General features: G+C 35.9%; 1 protein-coding gene across 2 annotated transcripts in view; it reads right to left on the bottom strand.

Moving 5' to 3' along the window:
* The window catches only part of snu (ABC-type transporter snustorr), a 135,154-nt gene that overhangs the window by 95,172 nt on the left and 16,518 nt on the right, over positions 1-23,464 (bottom strand). Inside the window, exons 2-3 of one of the 2 annotated variants that reach the window (XM_073077456.1) lie at positions 18,226-18,292; positions 478-489 (exon numbers count right to left, since the gene is read on the bottom strand). In XM_073077456.1, coding sequence (XP_072933557.1) covers positions 478-489; positions 18,226-18,287 — 74 coding nt within the window. In that variant the 5' untranslated portion in view covers positions 18,288-18,292. The remainder of the gene's footprint in view (positions 1-477; positions 490-18,225; positions 18,293-23,464) is intronic. The other variant, XM_073077464.1, reaches the window with a different exon arrangement.

Genomic DNA, 23,464 nt, shown 5'->3' on the forward strand with positions numbered 1-23,464 from the left:
ATCGTATAAGGCATACATTTAAGTGGTAAGTCATGGTTTTGATGTTGCTCGAACCTTTGGTGCTTCGACTCCGGTGGCATCACCACCACACCTGTCTCTGGCTAATAACAGCATATTTGAGCGCTGTTAGGCTTCTATTTGAAGAGGGCGATAAGTGTACAAACACAAAGGGTACTACGACCTTCATAAGCTTAAAGTTGGCAATAACGCCTAATAACAACAGTGTTAAGCGCTGCTGTGTTCTGGATTGAAGGGTGTGGTAAGGGAGACATAATTATCCGAGGCATTCCAACTTAGTCCTCAGGGGTAGCGGCGCATCCGTGGCCAATAACTACAGAACACAATCAATTGTCCATTTACTGTCTATGTGACTTAAAATAGGTGCGGCAAGTGTATTTACAAAATTGAATTTCTATCACCGTGTTTTGGATTTTCCAAAAATAGCTCTGGCCTAAGCTATGTTTAAAAAAAACTTACTGTGCCCGCCAACTGTAACAAATAGATTCAGGTTTAATAACAATAATAAATTAACAAATGACATTTTCCCAGAAAAGGGAAAAAGAAAAAAAAGTACAGAAATAAAGAAACTAGAATAAAAGAAAAACACATATACAATCATAATAAATGAAAGCTACTATCGGTTGCCCATCCAATTCTCAACCCCACAGGAAAGGAGTTACGAGTATTTATTCGTTGATTATATATTTTTAAGTATGTTCAACGATTATTTCAATACTGCGAGTAATTGATATAATTCAAACATCACAGTAAGCGATTTACAAGGGGTTGAATTTCGTGAAAATCGGAAACTTTTGGCTAATTTCCCAGGAAAACTGAAAAAAGTATGTAATATAAATGGAGTATTTGTAGACCGGTTTACATTTCCTTTTTTTATTTAAGTACAATGAGAAAAACACATATAAATGAAGACCTAATTTTCTGAGGCGTTCCAACTTAGTCCTCTGGGGTAGCGACGCATCTATAGGCGCCCTCAGGTAAGAAACTATTCTTATCAAAGTTTGATTACAGATGTCCATGGACGGCTCTAACCACTGACTATCAGGTGGAATGCATGCTCGACAACAAGTTTTACATTAAAAATAAAAGCCACTACCGGTCACCCATCCAATTCCCGACCGCGCCGACGTTGCTTAACTTCTTAGATCTGTTACAGTGTGATTACGCGTGGTTAAACTCATACTAACTAAATAGCAACATCCGCTCATACGATAGCCTAAAACGACGTCATGAAAGTAACGTAATTACCAGATGCTCGTTAGCGCAACACGTAACCAATGAGTCCAGCCTTTCAAATATATATAGACTTTGTGGTGGTAACTACTTACTAAATTATGAAGATTGTGTTTCTAAGTAAATATACATATACCTTTCGTGAGACTAATCTAAACTAATATTATAAAGAGGAAAACTTTGTTTGTTTGTTTGTTTGTAATGAATAGGCTCGAAAACTACTGGACCGATTGTGGAAAAATTCTTTCACCATTCGAAAGCTACATTATCCACAACATAGGCTATATTTTATATGAAATATATTTGATAAATATATTTTGAGGCGGTACAAAGTTTGCCGGGTCAGCTAGTTACTATTTTACTGGTCAGCTATTTTTAAAGGAATATTTCCACAGACCTTTACAACAAATACAGGTCAGTGATTATATCCCTAAGAACTCTCCTCGACATACTACCATTACGATTTAAACAAATTTCAAATCTGAATAAAGTATAATTCGGTTATAGATAAAAAAAATCAACGTGTTACACTCCGGGAGTGACGGCAGAAGTGAAAACTTTCGAAACCTAACCTGAATAATAAAAAATAATAAGTACTAATAAAACCGACACCCATTGATGTATTTTTTCTATGCTGACACCCTAACATCCCGACTTTTGCAGTTTGATTTGCCGTTTTACGAATTTTCGATCATGACACGTGATCCTGACGCGAGTTGCACAATGCCACTAAAGAAGTTTTCCCTTCAAAAATATTTAGAATTATTAGACATAGAATTATGTTTGATAATCCGATAATATCGGACAGTTTCAATGTCTGTTATTAGACTTTATGGTGAATAATTTGCCTCAATTTAATTTCCCTTATAATAGCAGTGTTAAGCGCTGAGTACCGGTCTGAAGGGTGTGGTAAAGGAAGGCATACTTATCCAAGGCGTTCCAACTTGGTCCTCGGATGTAGCAACACATTTGTGGTGGACCTCAGGTAGGAATCTAATCCTATTTGGGATTGATAACAGATTCCCATGAGCCGCAGTAGCCACTTAATCAGGTGGACTGCAAGCTCGTCTGCTACTCTTATATTGTAAAAAATCTCAATTAATATTATAAAAACGAAATAGCATCTTTGCAAAGAAGGTAGTCAAAATATATTACATTTATAATGTATATTGCACTGTTATTAAATAAACTGCATAATATTATACAGTCACCAATCAAACCACAACAATATAAGTCATACCGGACTTCGTATTATGATCAAAGTTACGAGTAACAGTTCATTTGTGAAATTCGTTTCAGCGGTGACGTCATGGAGGTTTTGTGGCATAGTGCAACGACCTCGGATCAAATCAAGAGGGTCAGCGGCTAACAGTCAGACACATATTGAATTTAATGTGTGCATTTTTAAGGTGCCCAAAGGGTAAAAACGGAACCCTGTTACGAAGCCTACATTGTCTTTCCGTCTGTCATAGGGCTCTATCTCCTGAACTGTAATAGATATACACTTGACATTTTTAGAGAATATGTATAAGGGCGACCGCTATAACAACAAATAATAAAAATAAATGAAAATAAATGGCGTCGCCATAGGAGAAACCACTATGTTTAAACGTTTTTCGCTTTATCTATTGAACCGCTTATTAGGTTAGGGGATTAGGGGAAGCATATGATCCGTTTATAGATAGACAGTTCAATTTTTTTATAATGTATTTATTCCAATGGATGCTATTATAACAAATTTATACTAAAAATAAAAAAAACATTTTGGCGCTACGAAACCCTCCGTTTTCGACTTGCACTTGGTCAATTATTAATTTAAATTATTTTGAAATCTGTAGCATATTAAATATGCATGTAGTCACGATAATACCTAAAACATAAAAACCGGTCAAGTGTGAATAAGACAGTTCGATTTAAGGAAGTCCCTAGAGTTTGGTAGTATTTCAATCATCACATAGTCTTTAAATATTTACATTAATATTTAAAAGAGCCAAATCACTGCACATTTTTCTGCCTTTTATAGCACTACGGTATTCTAGTTTGAAGGTAGTCATAAGGTAGAGACTTACGTGAAGCATCCTAAATTAGTCCACACTGTAGTAACTCGTCTATTATTGACATCAAGTGAAACTTCAGGCCCGCATCTAGATGGGGGAAGGCAAGCCGGGGCTTATGCTCCGGGCAGCAAATTCATAGAGCGACCAAATTCACACTTTACAAACGAATGGACAACTCATCATTTACTTAACTTTAATCTACACTACACACGAACATTTAAGGTGGTAGAACTCTTTGTAGTTCGACTCCGGCGGCACCACCGCCACACCTATTGATGCCTAATAATAATAGTGTTAGGCGCTGCTGTGTTCCGTTTTGAAGGGTGTGGTAAGGGAGACATACTTTTCCCAGGCATTCCAGCTTAGACCTCAGGGATAGCGGCGCATCTGTGGCCGACCTCAGGTAGGAATATCTAATCCTATCTGGGGTTGATTACAGATGTCCATGGGCGTCAGTAGCCACTTACCATCAGGTGGACTGCATGCTCGTCTAATACTCCTATATTGTAAAATATATATATATACATATATATATACATATATATATTATTCGCGAGGCGCGTAGGCATAGTTCCGTAAAAATAAATATAAGTGGTGAGGTGGTGGGGGCATTTTTCAGTTTTTGCCCCACCTAAAAACATTGAAAATCCGGGACTGTGAAACTTCAGTCAATTTCAACTCAATAACAGCTCACGATTATGCTCTCGATTACATCTCATGGAGGACAGTTACCTCTAATTTAACTATCCCACTGTTGGGCACGGATTTTCTCAGAATGAGAAGGATTTAGCTATTATTTACCGCGCTGGCCAAGTCCGAATCGGTATACTTCACATAACATAACTTTTTTAAAATTTCTTTAATATGTAGGTTTCCTCGCAATATTTTCTTCACTGTTAAAAATGATAATTATTTTTATAATACACGCATAACTATGAAAATTCAGAGGCTTGGGATTTGAACCTCAAACCTCAATTGAGAAGCCGCGTTTTAATTACTAGGCTATCAGTGCTTCACCAAAACACGGAAATTCCAACGAAATCTTAGATAGAACAAAAACACAAAAAGTACCTATTTATTTGTATAAACAAAAAATATTTATTACTTCAAAGGTTGTGATATAATGTTTCATTGACGTTAAAAGTACCCAAAAATAAATAAACGACCCAGCCACAAATAACAAACAAAAAACTACCAGAAATAAGACCTAAACAACAAACTTCGACTCTACGCACTCTACATTAAATAACAGATAAAAAGACTACCACAAATAAGTCCCAAACAACAAACTTCGATTCTAAAAACTCTACATTAAATAACGAATAAAAAGACAACCACAAATAATACCTAAACAACAAACTTCGACTCTACATACTCTACATTAAATAACAGATGAAAAGACTACCACAAAAATACCTAAACAATAAACTTCGACTCTACATACTCTACATTAAATAACAGATAAAAAGACTACCACAATTAAGTCCCAAACAACAAACTCCGACTCTACACACTCTACATTTGGCTGACGTCGACTCTGCGTCATTGTGAGGTCAAAGCGACTTATACAGACGCATAAAAAGCTCTGACGTAGACTCTATGTAGAGCTAAGTGTCTGATTAACATATTTGGTGTCGACGTGAGAGTTAATAAAATTATAGTAATTATACAGAGGTCAACCTGAGGTTACAATAATAATTTAAAAAAGACGCTTTCTACAATCACAGCCCCACGCTAGGATTCCCTGTATCGTGGGTACTATGACACACACAGAGATAAATATACAAACACCCAGACCCAGAAACAGAAATCCAAATTCATCATTAAGACATCTGTCTGGCCGGGGATCGAACCCGGGACCCTCTGCGCGTCAGCCCGGCACTGTGACCGCTCCGCCACGCGGGTCGTCTAAATTTGCCAGATTTTGTAGTTCCCGTTTACAATTCCCGGCAAGGCAAGGAATATAAACGATGAATTGAGATTACCAATAAATATGTTATATGTTTGCAAGCTTATCTTATTACTCGTATGTTCAATACTTACTATTTTTTATAAACGCAAATATCAAACGAGCATGCAGTCCACCTGTACCCTTACCATGAGTATTTACGTTTTGACAAATATGACTGTTTTGGTATTTGTTTACGTATTTGCTCATACTATTTCCACCAGCGCCTATAACCAGCGCCCCTAGCGGATTGTGTCAGAACTTGGAATTTGTATGGGCCAATACGTAAACAAATACCAAAACAGTCATATTTGTCGAAACGTAAAAACTGGTAAGGGTACTATAGCATTACCATGAGTTGGCATAGAAACGCCACTATAGAAATGGTTAATAGAAAACTATTGTCATTTTGCTAGTGAATAACATAACTACTATCGTTACGGTATTTCTTGACAACGTCTGTCAAATTAATGACTCATGGGACCGAATTTGTATGGCAATAGATCATAATGACATTCGCTAGCGATTTGATTTCGATAGGTTTTTACGTATCGAGTTACGTCACTACGGATTTTAGTTCTACGAGTAACCACCAGAGGCGCTGTACAATTTTTCATACATTTATTTTACGCAGTCGCTAGCGAGTAATACTTTTGTAAACTCATGGTACTCCTACTGAACCATCAGATGAACTACATGCTAAATAACCAAATTCACTAAAGCTCAACATTTGCAGTGGACCAACATGTTGGAAAATTTTAGGATTCTTTCCTGGCAAAAAAAGGCATACAAAACAAAACATGTACATTTGTTCTTAAAAATAAATTAACTTGTGCTCAAATGTTAATCTCTGAAACCGCTTAACTGATTTACATGAAATATTGTGAGTTCTAAAGTGTAGTTTCAGCTTTAAAGATAAGATAAGAATTTTTCAAAATATGGAGTAGCAGACGAGCATGCAGTCCACCTGATAGTAAGTGGTACTGCCGCCCATGGACATATGTAATCGACTCCAGATAGGATTCGATATTCGTGCCGGAGGTCCGCCACAGATGCACCGCTACCCCTGAGGACTAAGCTAGAACACCTCGGAAAAGTACGTCTCCCTTACCCCACCCTTCAAACCAGAACACAGCAGCGCTTAACACTGCTGTTATAAGGTAGAAATAGGCGTGGCGGTGATGCCGCCGGAGTCGAACCACAAAGGGTTCTACCACCTTCAAATTTCTTTTCGGTGGCGCTTTTTAAATATCCTATAATAATTTAAAGGATTCCTAAGTAAATATATACATAGTACTTATATTATCAGGTAATTTGTGGGTAATTTATTGCATATTTTTATGTGACTTAATACTAATAAACATAAATCAAAATGGTTCTACACAAAGGCCGGAAGTAGGCACTCCTAATTATCTTGAAGGGAGGTCACATGAATAAGATAATTTTCCTCTTAAGAACGAAAGAACGTGATAAGGTGCCACCTGTCGTCCTTGTTGCGACCTGTTCGAATATTATGGAAATTAGAACATTGGAACAAGCGAGAAAATATACCTATATTTAGACGGACTAGAATGTTTATTTTAAGTTTCATGAGAATTAAATGGGCAGAAGGTAATATCATAAAATGTGTTAAAAACAGGGTAGTGATAATGAGTTCCACCCCATAACTCAAAGTTCTAATCATCAGATCATCATTGTGTCACGGTATGAAAGTACCGCAATGAAGCACCCTTCATATGAATAAAAGTTTTTTGAAATTGGTTAAGAAATACTCAAGTTATGCAAGTTTATAAGAAATCATGTTTTTCCGATTTTCCAGGAAAACGAGCGAAAATTTTCAAATTTCCACAAAATGGGACCCCCTGTGAAACTAGCCGCATACAATGGTGTTTGAATAATGACGATCGGTCGTAGCATCGCGAATAAATCGCGGACACACATAACAAAAAAAAAAAATACGTGTCGAATAGATAACCTCTCTTCTTTGGGAAGTCGGTTAAAAATCGATAATAGAGATCTTTTCATAAGAGTTTCGTGTAAAATATACACGACGAGTAAGTTATCTACGTTAGTAAGGGACATACTTTTCCAAGGCATGCCAGCCTAGTCCTCAAGGTCGCATCTGTGGCGGACCCCAGGTAGGAAACTATAACAGATAAGGTTATCTCGAGTTGATTACAGATGTTCATGGGCGGCAGGAGCCATTTATCATGAGGTGCTCGTCTGCTACTCCAATATAATAAAAAAGAAACTTCTTTCTCTTGGGAACAACAATCAACCTACGCTATTGCAGTAAGTGGAGCTAGAACTACTTCAGACCACACAATTTTAACATCGAAGAAACAGTGCTCAGTTGTAAGATCGTTGTACTCTTATGACGATTCAATGAAGAATGTTAAAAATAATAAAAGTCCGCGACACTAATAATTAAAACCGTCTGTACGTACATTACATTATGGCAGTAATAATGCTTAATAACTCGATTTGTAGATATTTCATCAAAACAACGCATAACCTGTTTAAATGTTGTAATATTAATTTTAACCAAATTTCAACTATACTCCAAAATCATAAGACTTTATTTCATACAAACTGTTTGTTGAATATCGCGTGTTGTGTAAGGAAAAAGGCGTTTTATTACAATAGTGATAGCGGCGTTTTTTACACGCTCGTCCGGTTTTTAAATTGGAATTTCCGCAGGACGCTTTGCGAAATTTATGAATTAGGCTGTTTATGCACTGAGCGTTTGTATATCAGCGTATACAAGCATGTGTTCAGCAATAAAGTGTATTTAAAAGCTATTCATTCATGTAGAATAAAACTGAAATTTGTGAATTTCATGATACAAATTTCATAAATTATTTAAAAAAAAATGAACAGAGTCCATTTGACATAAATTGGTCAACATAAAGAGGCTAATATTCTACGAAAAAGTAAAAAGGACTTATTTGTAACTGTTCATATAATATGAATACACCACATTTAAGTTCCAGTTAGTAAGTAAGTAAATAAATACGTTAATAGTTGGGTTATCTTACTTAAATGCCTTCAATCCTTTCCATCTATAAATTTCGAAGAAAACAGGTTGTGAACACAGAGTATCTCGCAGTATCTACCTATTTCTACCTAATAACAGCAGTGTTAGGCGCTGCTGTGTTCCGGTTTGAAGGGTGTGGTAAGGGAGACAGACTTTTCCGAGGCGTTCCAGCTTAGTCCTCAGGGGTAGCGGCGCATCTGTGGCCGACCTAAGGTAGGAATATCTAATCCTATCTGGGGTTGATTACAGATGTCCATGGGCGGCAGTAGCCACTTACCATCAGGTGGACTGCATGCTCGTCTGCTACTCTAATATTATAAAAAAAAATCTAATTTTAGTCCTATAATTATATGTTCATAAAATAATCTTACGACACACAATATAGGGATTTATTTCGCCGTTTATTGTATCGCCGGTAGTTTGGTGACGTTCAAAAAGATATTTTGAATCTTTTGAATATCATCTCTCAATTTTGAGAGAGAGGTTTTGAATTTTGAGAAGAGAATTATGACTTCATAATATCGTATACTTATACGCCTGTATACTTCATAATTCTCTTCTCTAGTTTTTTAGCTTGATGAAATTTGTCGTCGCGTGACAACCGCGCGTTTTATCTCCACATGTGTTACAGCCTACAGCATACAAAACGGTGATACTACTTAGTAGGTAGCGGTGTTTGAGACTAAAGTAGTTAGTGTAGCAGTGATTGATGAGCTCTTCCGTTATGTTTAGACATTAGCGAAGTGGATACTTGTGAGTGGTCAGTTGCGAATTTGTAGATTGTTTTTTTTATAATATAAGAATAGCAGACGAGCATGCAGTCCACCTGATGGTAAGTGGCTACTGCCGCTCATGGACATCTGTAATCAAACCCAGATGGGATTAGATATTCCTACCTGAGGTCGGCAGCGCCTAACACTGCTGTTATTAGGTAGAAATATGTGTGGCGGTGGTGCCGCCGGAGTCGAACCACAAAGGGTTCTACCACCTTCAAGACCACCTTGATTTATTTAATAGTTACCGCAAGAGTGTCATAAACTGTGCGGAGAATTCATCAGATTTGCTTCAAGTCATCATCAACCAGTTACCGTCCCACTACTGGGCACGGGTCTCCTCTCAGAATGAGAAGAATTAGGCCATAGTCCACCGCGCTGGCCAAGTGCGTATTGGTAGACTTCACATACCTTTGAATTTTTTTTTTCAGATTTTTCAGATATGCAGATTCCTTCACGATGTTTTCCTTTATCGTTTAAGCAAGTGATAATTAAATTGTAATACACACATAACTTTCGAAAATCAGAGGTGCATGCCTGGGATTTGAACCTCGGACCCCTCGAGCGAGAGGCCGAGTTTCTAACCACTAGGCTATCACTGCTTATACCTATTTAACAAGAAAAAATTAAAGGATACTGAGTGACTGTAGAGACCTCTACAATAGAGTCCCAAGCGAAGAATGGAAAGTACTACAATGCGAGTAACCTCAGATTGTACGCAGAAAGCGTAAAACTTACTTAACTCATTTACGATTATAACTGAGTACCTACAAGAAAATAGAGTACTTTCTGTTTTAATCTTATCTTATTTATGTAATTGAAGTAGCGAGTATTTCCCATTTCTAGCTTGTAATAGCTGGGTTAAGAGCTGTTATGTGCTGGTTTGAAGGGTATTTTAAGGGAGACATACATTGAAGGTGGTAAAACCCCTTTGTGGTTCGACTCCGGCGGCAACACCGCCACACCTATTTCTACCTAATAACAGCAGCTATTAGGCGCTGCTGTGTTCTGTGTTGAAGGGTGTGGGTAAGGGAGACATACTTTTCCGAGGCGTTCCAGCTTAGACCTCAGGGGTAGCGGCGCATCTGTGGCCAACCTCAAGTAGGAATATCTAATCCTATCTGGGATTGATTACAGATGTCCATGGGCGGCAGTAGCCTCTTGCCATTAAGTGGACTGCATGCTCTTCTGCTATTCCTATATCATAAAAAAAGAGTATGTCCATGTTAGCCTTATAGCAGTAGTGTTAAGAGCTATAAGCTGGTTTGAAGGGTGTGGTAAGGGAGACATACTTATATGAGGGGTTCTAACTTAGGCCTGAGGAGCAGCTTTGGATCTGTGGCCGATCTCACATGACTCTAGTAGTATATTTGTAGTTTTTTTATATTTAACCTAACGATAAGGCAGACGGGCTACGTGGAAAGCAGTCACCCTCGCCTATGAACATTTGCAACACCAGAGGAGTCGCCAATGCATCGCCGGTTTTATAGTTGATTGCAGATGTCCATAGACAGCAATATCCACTTACCATCAGACGGACTGCATGCTCATTTGGTATTTCTGTGTTATAGCAGACGAGCATTTAGTTCACCTGATGGTATGTGGTTATATTTCATATAGACAGATTAATTTAATTTAATTCCATTAAGATAATTTAATAAGTATGTATAAGTACATAAGGACGTAATTTAACGTCATCACTTCTCCGTAATTTGTCGTTCTATGTAATTTGATACGTCACTTCATATTTATGTTGCCAGTAACACTAACTTAACACGTGATTATATTAGTTCTTAGAGACAATCGTGTTGGAAAATCGCCACAGCCCCACACTAGGATTCCCTGTATCATGGGACACACGCACCAAATTCACAAACACCTAGACAGAAACAGAAACCAAAATTAATCATCTAGATATCTGTCTGGCCGAGGATCGAACCCGGGACCCTCTGCGCATCAAACCGGTATGGTGACCGCTCCGATACGCCGGTCGTCACTGGTATTTTAATTAATATATCCAATGTTTTGCTTACCAAAGATCAACATTTGACTTAGACTTAGAAGGTGGTAGAACCTTTTGTGGTTCGACTCCGGCGGCACCACCGCCACACCTATTTCTACCTAATAACAGCAGTGTTAGGCGCTGCTGTGTTCCGGTTTAAAGGGTGTGGTAAGGGAGACATACTTTTCCGAGGCGTTCCAGCTTAGTCCTCAGGGGTAGCGGCGCATCTGTGGCCGACCTCAGATAGGAATATCGAATCCTACTTGAGGTCGATTACAGATGTCCATGGGCGGCAGTAGCCACTTACCATCAGGTGGACTGCATGCTCGTCTGCTACTCCTATATTATAAAAAAAGACAGTCTTTCGATCTTTAGTAGGTAAACATTTGGGAGATTAATTAATAACGCGCGAAAACCGTTAAAGCCTCCGACTGCACAACGGTAACAGCCGGGACCGACGCCAACGCCCTTTGAAGTACATACGCACACGTAGGAATTCAACGATGTATCGAAGATAACCGACACGAAAATATCTACTTTTGACGATGCCTATACGATACTATCAAATTGAAAAAAAATCGTTATCAAATAAATAAGTGAAGGTTTGTGAAAGTTCAAAATATTGTATTTAGCAACACGATTAGGACATGAAAAAACTCATCTAATCTCAAATCAAATGATTTTTTTTAATTCAAAATAGGTTCTTTACAGAGCACTTTTTGAATGTCAATACAACTACCACCACTTTACAAGGTGTTTCGTTATGGAGAAGAAGCAAGAATCGGCCGCGAAGTATCAAGGTATTATTAATCTTTGAAAATCAGATCAATAATATCTCGTTGAAACTTTCGGTATTATTGGTTAAGGATATTTCAAGCCCTAAATAGATATTTACATCGACAATTTACCCAACTTGCATCCCTACGCACATTTTAGCTACTACAGGTCACCCATCCAACTACAGACCGCACGACATTGCTAACTTTGTAGACCAATTATGTTCTACACAAACCTTACGTTCACTTTAATTTAAAATATCCTTTATATTATGAACAGTACCCCTATCATGAGTTTTTACGTTTTGACAAATATGACTGTTTTGGTATTTGTTTACGTATTTGCCCATATAATTTCCAATCAGCGCCCCTAGCGGGTTGTGTCAGAACTTGGAAATAAAACTCATGGTAAGGGTACAGGTAAATGTATCAAGGAAATGTATCATACATACTATTAATCCTCCTTGGCCTAGGGTCAATAGTGCATAACTAATTGACAACTACCTTGTTGCAATTATAACATTTATGACATTAATCCTTTTATGTTCACATAATAATTATATGTTCATACAGTTATAACTTTGCACTACATAATTCAATACAAATATAAGGAAATATAAATAAGATTTTGTAATCTTTAAAAAGTAGAAACCAGAAATGTGTGACGGTGGTGGATCCGGAGTCAAATCGCAAAGGGTTCTGCCTGCTAGTTGGTAATTTGGAATATATTTTGCAATTATTTGTTTCAACAAATTGTAATTTGTGAAAAAAAAACATATTTAAGCCGCTATAACTCGTCATAAGAGACTTCCAAATAATGCTGAAATAAATGTGTATTTTTTTTATTTCAGGTCATGTTAAACCTCTCTGACTTATGGTCAACCGTAGAGGTATATTGAAAAAAACGTGTTTAGCATTTTTCATCCAAGATGGCCTGGCGACCTGGCCTCAAGGTTATAAATTTGGATTTTCATCAATATACAAAGCTAAATAATATATGTATGTAAAAATTGTTTGGCTCGTCTATGAGGTCTTCAATATCTAGATTCAAAAATATGAAATAGACGAACCAAACGTAATCGGCAAAATATAGGCTCACAGACTCCGTTGGCTCGGGCATTGAAAGAATGAAGGAAGATAAGGCGGTAAAGCGCACAGTGGGACGGCCGAGTGGTAGACGCCTAGTCGGCCGTCCCAGATATCGCTGTAAAGATAAAGACATGAAGGACCTGCGCGAGCTTCGGGTAGAACTGTGTGGAGATGGAGCAGGACAGGCCGAAGTGGTGTCGCTTATTATTGCAGGCTGAGACTCACTTTGGGTAGTTTTGCCAACGCAGTGAGTTTTTCTTTTATAATAAAGGAGTAGCAGACGAACATGCAGTCCACCTGATGGTAAGTGGCTACTGCCGCCCATGGACATCTGTAATCAACCCCAGATAGAGATATTCCTACTTGAGGTCGGCCACAGATGCGCCGCTACCCCTGAGGACTAAGCTGGAACGCCTCGGAAAAGTATATCTCCCTTACCACACCCTTCAAAACGGAACTCAACAGCGCCTAACACTGCTGTTATTAGGCGGAAATAAGTAAGTATATAAAAATTGTTATTACACCACCTTTTGTAAGGCAAAAATACTCAATGACTGGACGTCATAGTAGGAAATGAAACAGGACAAAAAAAAATATCATGGGCTCACCACAAGATCTCTATCACACACTGTCACAAAACAATGACTTTCATAAATAATATGACTCATGAAGAAATACTTGTAAAAGTGATGAGTCGGAAAACCTCAAGGTATTTTGTATTGTCTACATCGATACAAGTAAATCATTAGAATTACTGATGACAAATAATCAGTATTTATCTGAGGTTCTTCATTAGGTAAACGGAGTTTAGGGTTTATAAAGAATTGTAAATGGTTATGCAACCTTAAAAATTAATGGTGACAGCTAAGTGGCTGCTGCCGGCCATGGACTTCTATAATCAACCCCGGACAAGATTAGATTTCTACCTGAGGTAGACCATAGATGCGTCACTACCCCTGAAGAATAAGCTGAAACCCCTCAGAAAAGTATGTCTCCCTTACCACACCCTTCAAACCAGAACACAGCAGCACTTAACACTGCTGTTATGAGGTAGAAATAGGTGTGGCGGTGGTAACCACAAAGGGTTCTACCACCTTCAACCTGAAATTTAAAGGCCACTGGCCCCTACCACCCATACTGTAGACATAATTTAGACAATGATGAAACTAAGTAAGTCTGTACCCTACCACAAATAAAACGGAATTCCTATGTTACTGTGATCAAGGAACAAAGATACAATTTTTTCAAATAGGTATTCAAAGAATTTTAGTTTTGATAGTTTTTTTTAAATATTGCCTACCGCTTAAAACAAAATTCAGCAGATTGAACCAGGAAAAGCTCTACACCTATAGTAGCGTCGTGTAACGTCACAATGTTCCTAAACTCTACCTTTGTCCTATATTCCCCCTTCCTCCTCCTAAAAGTATAATAAACTAGCTGACCCGACAAACTTTGTACCGCCTCAAAATCTATTTATCAAATATATTTCATATAAAATATAGCTTTCGAATGGTGAAAGAATTTTTAAAATCGGTTCAGTAGTGTTTGAGCCTATTCATTACCACCAAACAAACAAGCAAAGTTTTCCTCTTTATAATATTAGTATAGATAGGTAAAGACTATATAAAGATTTGTCTGTAGTTCACACAATCAACGTAGAATACCTACTGGTTAATAAATAAAAAACAAGATCAAGTTTAAGATAATAAAAATTAGCATTTGAACTATATTTCTTGCTTAACAATTTTGATTTATTTAATTTAATTAATTGTGTAATAAATTATAAAGAAATATTATATTTTTTCTTAATTTTTGTCGCATTTATGTAAATAAATATATTGAAAACTGCGGCTATTGAATTTTATAATAAAAGTAAAAAAAAAATACTGTATCTGACAAAGTGATAACCTGATGGTTTGAAACTCGACTTCTTAATCTACAAGTCGAAGGCCCCAATCTTTAGCTCTCTGAGAGGAAATCCGTGCCTAACATAATCGAATTTATGACGAATAAATAATGAAATAGGTTTAAAGTCTGATGAAAAATAATCAAAGCTTATTTACCATCCACCTGATAAAGTCAATGAAGTCATATACCTACTGATAATAACTAATCAATAAATAAACTTAATTGTTGAAATGAAGTAACATGGTCCCCTTATTTTCTTTTTTTAGTTTATACCTAATGTTATTACTTTTAATTTTATGTATTCAGTAATTATAATTGTAAATGAATAACATGATTGATAATGACAGTAATATTATACTGATGATGTTTAAATATATTATATAAATATTATTTATATATTGCGAAATGTTTTCAAAGTAATATATGACTCATTGTTTAAGAATATAAGTACTATAAGAAACCTACTATATAGAAAATACTAGTGGTGCCCGCGGCTTCGCCCGCAATTTAAAGATATAATATGACATACATAAAACAGAAAATTCGTACCTTCATTGGAATGACAGTGGTGCCATCTGTCGAAAATTGGTCTTACCAACTCCCAAACCTTCGTGGGCTCTTGGACAACAACTTCGCAAAAGATCATCACTTGATCAAATGCATAGTTTCCGATTTATAAAATGTATATAGACAAATATTCATTTTTATATAAATAGATAGATGATCGACTAACATGGATAAGTAAAGTAACTGTAGGTAAATCATGAAAAAATCGAATTTCAATCTTCTGGGTTGAAAGATCGATTCACTGAATCGATCCATTACTGGAGATCGATTAAAATAATCGATTTTTTGGTTAAAAAGATCGATTCTCCGATTAATCGATCTCAGATCGCCATCCGTAGCTGGATTTCCGGGATAAAAACTATCCTATGTCCTTTCTCGGGTCTCAGACTATCTTTGTACAAAATTCCATTCAAATCGGTTCAGTGGTTTAGCCGTGAAGAAGAGACAGACAGACAGAGTTAATTCCACATTTATAATATTAGTAACGATTAGTAAGGAAGTAAGGATTTGCTGACGGATACATAATTTCAGTACTTGTTTGATCATGATAACCTTTTTTTCGCTATCCTCGAAAAAATATCGAAGATAGAATCGATTCTTAGGGCCTCGATTTTTTTGTGAATCGATTCAAAAACCAACTTTTTTGGAAAGAATCGCCACCCCTAATATAATCCCAATAAATCTATATAAACAAATATAATGTTGCAACCGTCTCCGATTGCAAGAAATGATATTTTTAAACTCATGGTTATTTAGAGTATGCCAAAAGACTCACAAACGTAGGTAGGATCCATTACTGGAGACCGATTAAAAAAACCTACTTTTTTTGGTCAAAAAGATCGATTCTCTGATTAATAGATCTAAGATCGCTATCTGGGATAAAAACTATCCTATGTCCATTCTAGGGTCTCAGACTATCTTTGTACAGAATTTCATTAAAATCGGTTCAGTGGTTTAGGCGTGAAGAAGAGACATACAGACAGACAGAGTTACTTTCGCATTTATAATATTAGTAAGGATGTCGATTAAAATAATTGACTTTTTGGTCAAAAAGATCGATTCTCCGATTAATCGATCTTAGATCGCCATCCCTAGCTCCCGTCGGATTTCCGGGATAAAAACCATCCTATGTCCGTTCTCGGGTCTCAGACTATCTTTGTACAAAATTTCATTAAAATCGGTTCAATGGTTTAGGCGTGAAGAAAAGACAACCAGACAGACAGACAGACAGACAGAGTTACTTTCGGATTTATAATATTAGTAAGGATTTATAAATTAAATTGCAATTATTCTGCAAAAAAGGCGCCTTCCACGTACATCTTAAGATATTAATATTTACTATTTAACATATTAATATTTAATATTTCAATCTATAATAAAACTTATATAATTAATTCTAAATTCGCATGTTAGATTATATTTTGCATAAAAAGTTTAGCTATTGATATATTGAATTGTTCCTACTACTGCCATCTAGTGACAAATAACGACACTACGTCTTCACTTAAGCCCTTAACTAACTAGTTCTTAATATGTCGCATAGATGGCGCTGATACACAAACTTATACGACGCTTCCTATTTCTATGACGATAAAAACATTTTGTTACAAAAACAAATACAGGTCTTTGGTTAAAAAGTTGATAGATATTAACGAAATCAATCCCGGAATCTTACATTAATACAACTATTTTATATCATCGAGAGATAGCATAAAAACGTCAACATATAACTTCCTAACAGTGATGCAATCCGCTGACCCGTGGTGACGCAAGAGCCACTTTCGCGTGCAGTGGAGAGGTCGATGAGCAGGCACAGTAACCTACATGTTGATAATTGTGCACGCGGTTTTTAACCTTATTTACTGACACTTGTAACACCGGTTTCGGTCATAGCAGAGAATTCGATAACTATATAAATAAATCAAAAAGAAGTGTCGGTTTGTAAATTATTATTAATTTATATTAAATTTAGCTCTTCTGCTAAATAAGATATTATTTAAGATATTTTTAATTATAATTTATTAAGTTGACTAAAACGAAACGTACGCATAACGCAAATACAGTGTAAACTCTATATAACGGCACTGAAGGGACTGTGCATTGTATGGCGTTATAGAGAGTGGTCGTTAAATGGAGAGAAGAAAAATCAGAATTAGAAAAAGAAAAAGTTTATTTCAGTCTAGTGTTAGTAGTTATGTACATAGAAAAGAATCTTATTTGAACGCTATTGCGTGTAGTCTGTTATTTTTGTCTGACGTCTTTTGCTTGCACCAGTAATTTTGTTGTATTTTTTTAATTATTTTATTCATATCTTCTGATATTGAGGCATCTTGGTGACAAAGGAAGTAATTTTCCATTAATTTTGCGAATTTCTTAGAAAGTTTCGTATGCATCTTGCCGACAGTCGAGTTTATTGCGGGCTAGGATAATAAAGCGACAAAAGAACGTACACAGGTGCGCAGTTTTTACTAATTTTAGCAACTTAAAAGGTATTTTTTATTACTCAATTGTGGTCGTTATTGAGAGTGGGTGTAATGCTATGTAGAGTGTATCATTGTATGGAATACAAGCTAAACCAACTAAGCCACTTGTTTTCGACGCTTTAGAGAGTTTGTCGTTAAATCGAGTGACGTTACATGGAGTTTACACTGTATATTGAGATGATTTTGAACTTACAAATTTAATTTAATATAAAGATAACAAAATATTTGTCTATGAGTAACACTGATCACTTAATTTAAAATAATCTGTAAGCTCCTATAATACAGTATATAATTATTACGTTCTTATAATATTAAAAGAATATAAATAACTTACCCCGTAGTCCAACTAAACATTTGCTTCACCCGCTCCGATCGTAAGTCCTTGTGAGTCGCCATTTTATCTGCAAATGGAAATTTTTAAAATTAAAAATATTATCTGTGAAATCAATTTTTAAGGTAACATTATAATATAACGTTGTTGTATATAAAAATAAGTAAAATTTAAATGTCCCTGTGTTAAAAGTTATGTATATTTTATATATTTGAAACTATAACATAAAATATAAAGCACTTTTTAAAATGTTTATGCAGATAGACCGCTAATTTCTATGGGCTCCATTGCCACAAAACTTCATAATTTTCGTTTTAAAATAAAATAAAGTAAAACATACGCGGTCATAGATAAGTGTAGATATCTCACCGCCTTGTTATTGTAGGAAGCCATTAATTGGCATAAACGGCTAACAATTCTGTCAGCCATTTAATGGCTGTCATTGTGTAATTTACGCGGAACAATGCCGACATGCGCAGTTAAGTAGTGCAAAAACACGAAATCGAAGAAAAGAAGAGTGCGGAGAACTATCTTTTCATTTGTAAATGATCTAAAAACTACATTTTTTAAATATTTCTCAAACACGAAAATAGATGACAGTGAAAATTTTAATTGTCAAAACTGGTTACATTTTCTTGTTAGGAGTGAGTAATCTTTACTAATGGCGCAGGTACTTAAAACTTTTTTTAAACCTATTACCATAATAAAAATAAGAGTATATACCTACCTAAATATTACGAAAATAAATATCTTGTCCTTTGAAATTAAATTTAATTAGCAAGTGAGTGATTCATAATAACTTTAAACAAGAAGAAGAACTTTCGAAGGTGGTAGAACCCTTTGTGGTTCGACTCCGGCGGCACCACCGCCACACCTATTTCTACCTAATAACTGCAGTGTTAGGTGCTGCTGTGTTCCGGTTTGAAGGGTGTGGTAAGGGAGAAAGACTTTTCCGAGGCATTCCAGCTCAGTCCTCAGGGGTAGCGGCGCATCTGTGGCCGACCTCAGGTAGGAATATCTAATCCTATCTGGGGTTTATTACAGATGTCCATGGGCGGCAGTAGCCACTTACCATTAGGTGGACTGCATGCTCGTCTGCTACTCTTATATTATAAAAAAAAAAAGCAAAATATGAAATTGATTTTTTATGTAAATCAATTATTTCAAATTTGACACTTTATTTCTTGCGTGAAATGAATAATTTCTGATGTAACTTTCAATTTAGGTGGGTGCAGGCTTTAAATGGAATTACACACGAACAAATTTCATATATTTTTAACATCTCAATTCCAAAACTTCCGAGGAAAGGAAAGACTACTATAACAAAATTTCCCTTCAATATACAATAATTTATCAGTTATCTCTCTAATTAAATAAACAGTTGATATCATCAATATTAACTTTTACTTTAAGTATAAATCAAAATAAGATTTCTCATGAGGATGATAATGAAGCCTTTTTTCTTGAAGGAAATTAGAGATCAATTTTCAGGCAACTAAGAATTATAAAAATCGAAAACCCTATACATTTTGTTAAAATATACCTACCGTTCTAGTTTATTTTGGACAGTTTTGTTGTAAATTAAGTTTATAATATATGTTGTAAATTAAATAAGTAAAACCTTTAATGATTGGTCCAATGATGGACAAATTGATTTATTCTCACTCAAGCTTCACCAGTTTCGACATCATTTGCTCAGGAAAATCCCAAATTAAATTCCACCATTACTATTAAAATCAGAATTACCCTACATTAATCATCATCATCATCAACCCATTACTGTCCCACTGCTGGGCACGGGTCTCCTCTCAGAATGAGAAGGATTAGGCCATAGTCCACCGCGCTGGCCAAGTGCGTATTGGTAGACTTCACATACCTTTTAAGATTTTTTTTTTAATTTTTTTTTTTTTTTATAAATCTCTCAGGTATGTAGGTTTCCTCACGATGTTTTCCTTCACCGTTTAAGGAAGTGATAATTAATTTTTAATACCCTACATTAATATACATTACATACCCTACATTAATATAGTTATTAAATTAGTATAACATTGTTTTAAGTCAAGCGCCTCTGTTACTTAGATATTATGTTCATTGCATGCAGTGTTTACCTATAAGTGATTGTGCATTTAGCTATATTATAGGTTATGTTGTAAGAAGTTATTGTAAGAATGTAACAATTGTTGGTAAACCAAATAAATAAATAATTTAAAATATTACATTATATTATAGTTGTAGGAGTGTTTTAATTCTTAATTAACTTACATTTCAACGGGGCCCCTAATTCTTGTACCTGTGTGCTCAGGGGCCCCAGAATTCCACAAACGGCCTTAACTACTGTACAATATGTATGTAAACATGAATAAAGTATGTACGTGATCGGCTAGTATTTGGCCATCAACTTCAATATTTGTAAATACGGTTCAAGATTAAGATTGAAAATGACCTCGCTTGCCAAATACCACAAACATTTGAACAAGTCACGAAGGAATTAAGAATATACTTAAGATTTAATTTGCTTTTTTAATTTTGTTCGCTGTCTTATATTTACAGGTAAAATGAGATTTGACATAATTGAATACCTGTATTGAAGGAAGTAGCTATAGGTGTAGCTTTCTTTGGGGAAGGTCGGTGAGATATAGTTAGGTTTAAAAGTCAATGAAAAAAGGTCCTCCTGTTTGTTTTTTTTCTCGTCTATGCTGAGAGTCCGAGGTTCAAATCCGCACGCACACCTCTGATATTTCATCCCAGTAATACGATTTGGATGCCTATCTATGGTCGAACATTACATAAATAATATTTTGCTAACGATAAACGTATTTTGCCAACGTTGGATCATAGCTTCCATAACTAAATAATCTTATTAAATTATGTTGAAACCAAACGTTATTCTTACGACAAAAACTCCGACGCTCTCATGCGAACTAAACAATGGACTATTTGCATGTTACGGATGCATGCTCAGTGCTCACATGCATTACTTGCATGCTTGTGAACAATCACTTGGTGTCTTCATGTCGCAAGTACATAATAACTTCAGAATTCTGGAAATCTCCAAAAAATACGAAATTGCTGTATCAAATAGTCGAATTGATTTATATTAATAATTTCTCTGCTAAGTAAAATAGTTATAACTTCAAAAGAAACACATTTTGTAGTTGCTTAAGGTTCGATTCCGTAAGCACCACTGTCACACCTATTTTGCCTTATAACAATACTATATTTTGACAGCGGCTCTGCCTACGTTAGCCTTTTTGCCACATTATTACGCGGTTATAATAAATATAAAGAAATAATTAAGATCGTTAAGCGATACTTTATCTACATAGTTTAACGATGTGATAGGAAGTCCAGAAGTCGTTGAAGTCAGAAGAAGTTATTCAGAGTTGATTGTAACACATGAACACATTTTTGAGTTCATTTATCTATTGCTTGCAAACCACTTAATATAAGAACATCTTAAAGGACCTTATTAATTTATTGTCGAAATCTATTTCTTTGTTTCGGTTTGGTTGAATGATTAGCAAAGGGTTACCATAGCCCAGATGCGGCTACGATCGTTGGAGACCTGGGGCGGTTGAATGGTGGCCCCCAGTCTAAAAAGATTTGATTTTACCAAATTGCAAATATGTCTGAGGCTGAGGATTGAGTGGCTGAAAAACAGCGCTCCATGGGATCGTAATCCTGTGGTAGTAATAGCTGAGGCACTTCCTTTTGCCTAGATTATAACCGCAAGTCGTAAGCAATTATTATTATTTCTTTGTTTTTATCTCTTTTGTGTATTTTTATTGTAATATTTAAAGAACAAACATGTTTAATTTTAAGAATCGATTATGGTGTTGTTATTTTTAAGGCAATAAAATGTTTTATTATTATTATGTCATAGACTTATTCGCCGACAAATACGTATGATAACATTTCCTGTATTAATCCTGTGTTTTTTTAGCTTATTAGCAACTGTGTTTGGGGCCCCCAGAACCGGGGGCCCGGAGCAGCCCGCCCCTTCCGCTCCCTCCTTAGTTCGCTAGAGCATCAAGACAGCACTTTCGTCACTCAATTTAAATAAAAAATCCAACTAGACAAGTACAATAGCTTGCATCATCAAACAAACAAACAATGTTCATTACAATTACTCATAATAATTAACTTAACACGATACCAACGCTTAATTGTAGGAAAAATTATAAATTATAACTAATCGCTTCGGAAACCAGCCTTCGATGCAGTTGCGCTATTTACGAGTATAATAGCATTTCAAGTAATATATATATTTTTTTTTTATAATATAAGAGTAGCAGACGAGCATGCAGTCCACCTGATGGTAAGTGGCTACTGCCGCCCATGGACATCTGTAATCAACCCCAGATAGGATTAGATATTCCTACCTGAGGTCGGCCACAGATGCGCCGCTACCCCTGAGGACTAAGCTGGAACGCCTCGGAAAAGTCTGTCTCCCTTACCACACCCTTCAAACCGGAACACAGCAGCGCCTAACACTGCTGTTATTAGGTAGAAATAGGTGTGGCGGTGGTGCCGCCGGAGTCGAACTACAAAGGGTTCTACCACCTTCAAAATAACTAAGAATACAAAATAACTAAGAAATACAAAAATACAAATCAAAAACAATACGATCAGGGGGTTTACTATCTCTGAAAACTTTATATATATTATTTTAATCATACATTACGTCATTATTACGTCGGTCGGAAATTTCGGGAAATTTAACTTTTTAAGCAAAATATGACAATTTCAGTTGATTTTATTCTAAAAAGGAATAAGCGAAAAATGAATAAGGGTTTTAAGTTTGTTCAACTGATTAATTGTTGATGATAATAATGAGATTTTCGACCATTTTCGACTTTCCATACCTTCCTGCACATAAATTTGAAAAATCAGCCGTGATCTGGCTGTCTGGCTGCCTTGTGAGACAGTTTTTTACTTGTTTATTATGTTTGTATGTATGTTTTACTTGGATAAGTAGGAGTAATGTCTATAAATTACGTTTAACAATAGATCTAGTAACTTCCTGTTCCACTTGTTGATTGCACATCACATTGATGCTGGCATTAGTATTCTATCTGCATCAGGTGTACACCTTGGGCGTTATACTACTTCTTACGGTATGTGAATACCCTATACCCTATTAGAATTACCTTTTCTAAGTACTTTATTTCAGGGATTTTACAATTAAGTCGTTTTTAATAAGATTCATGAAGCAAACGAGCTTGTATTTGTTAATAAGTGG

Source organism: Epargyreus clarus, unplaced genomic scaffold (assembly GCF_041222505.1).
Source record: "Epargyreus clarus isolate Ecla_fem2 unplaced genomic scaffold, WU_Ecla_fem_2.2 ptg000002l, whole genome shotgun sequence".
Lineage (NCBI taxonomy): Eukaryota > Metazoa > Arthropoda > Insecta > Lepidoptera > Hesperiidae > Epargyreus > Epargyreus clarus.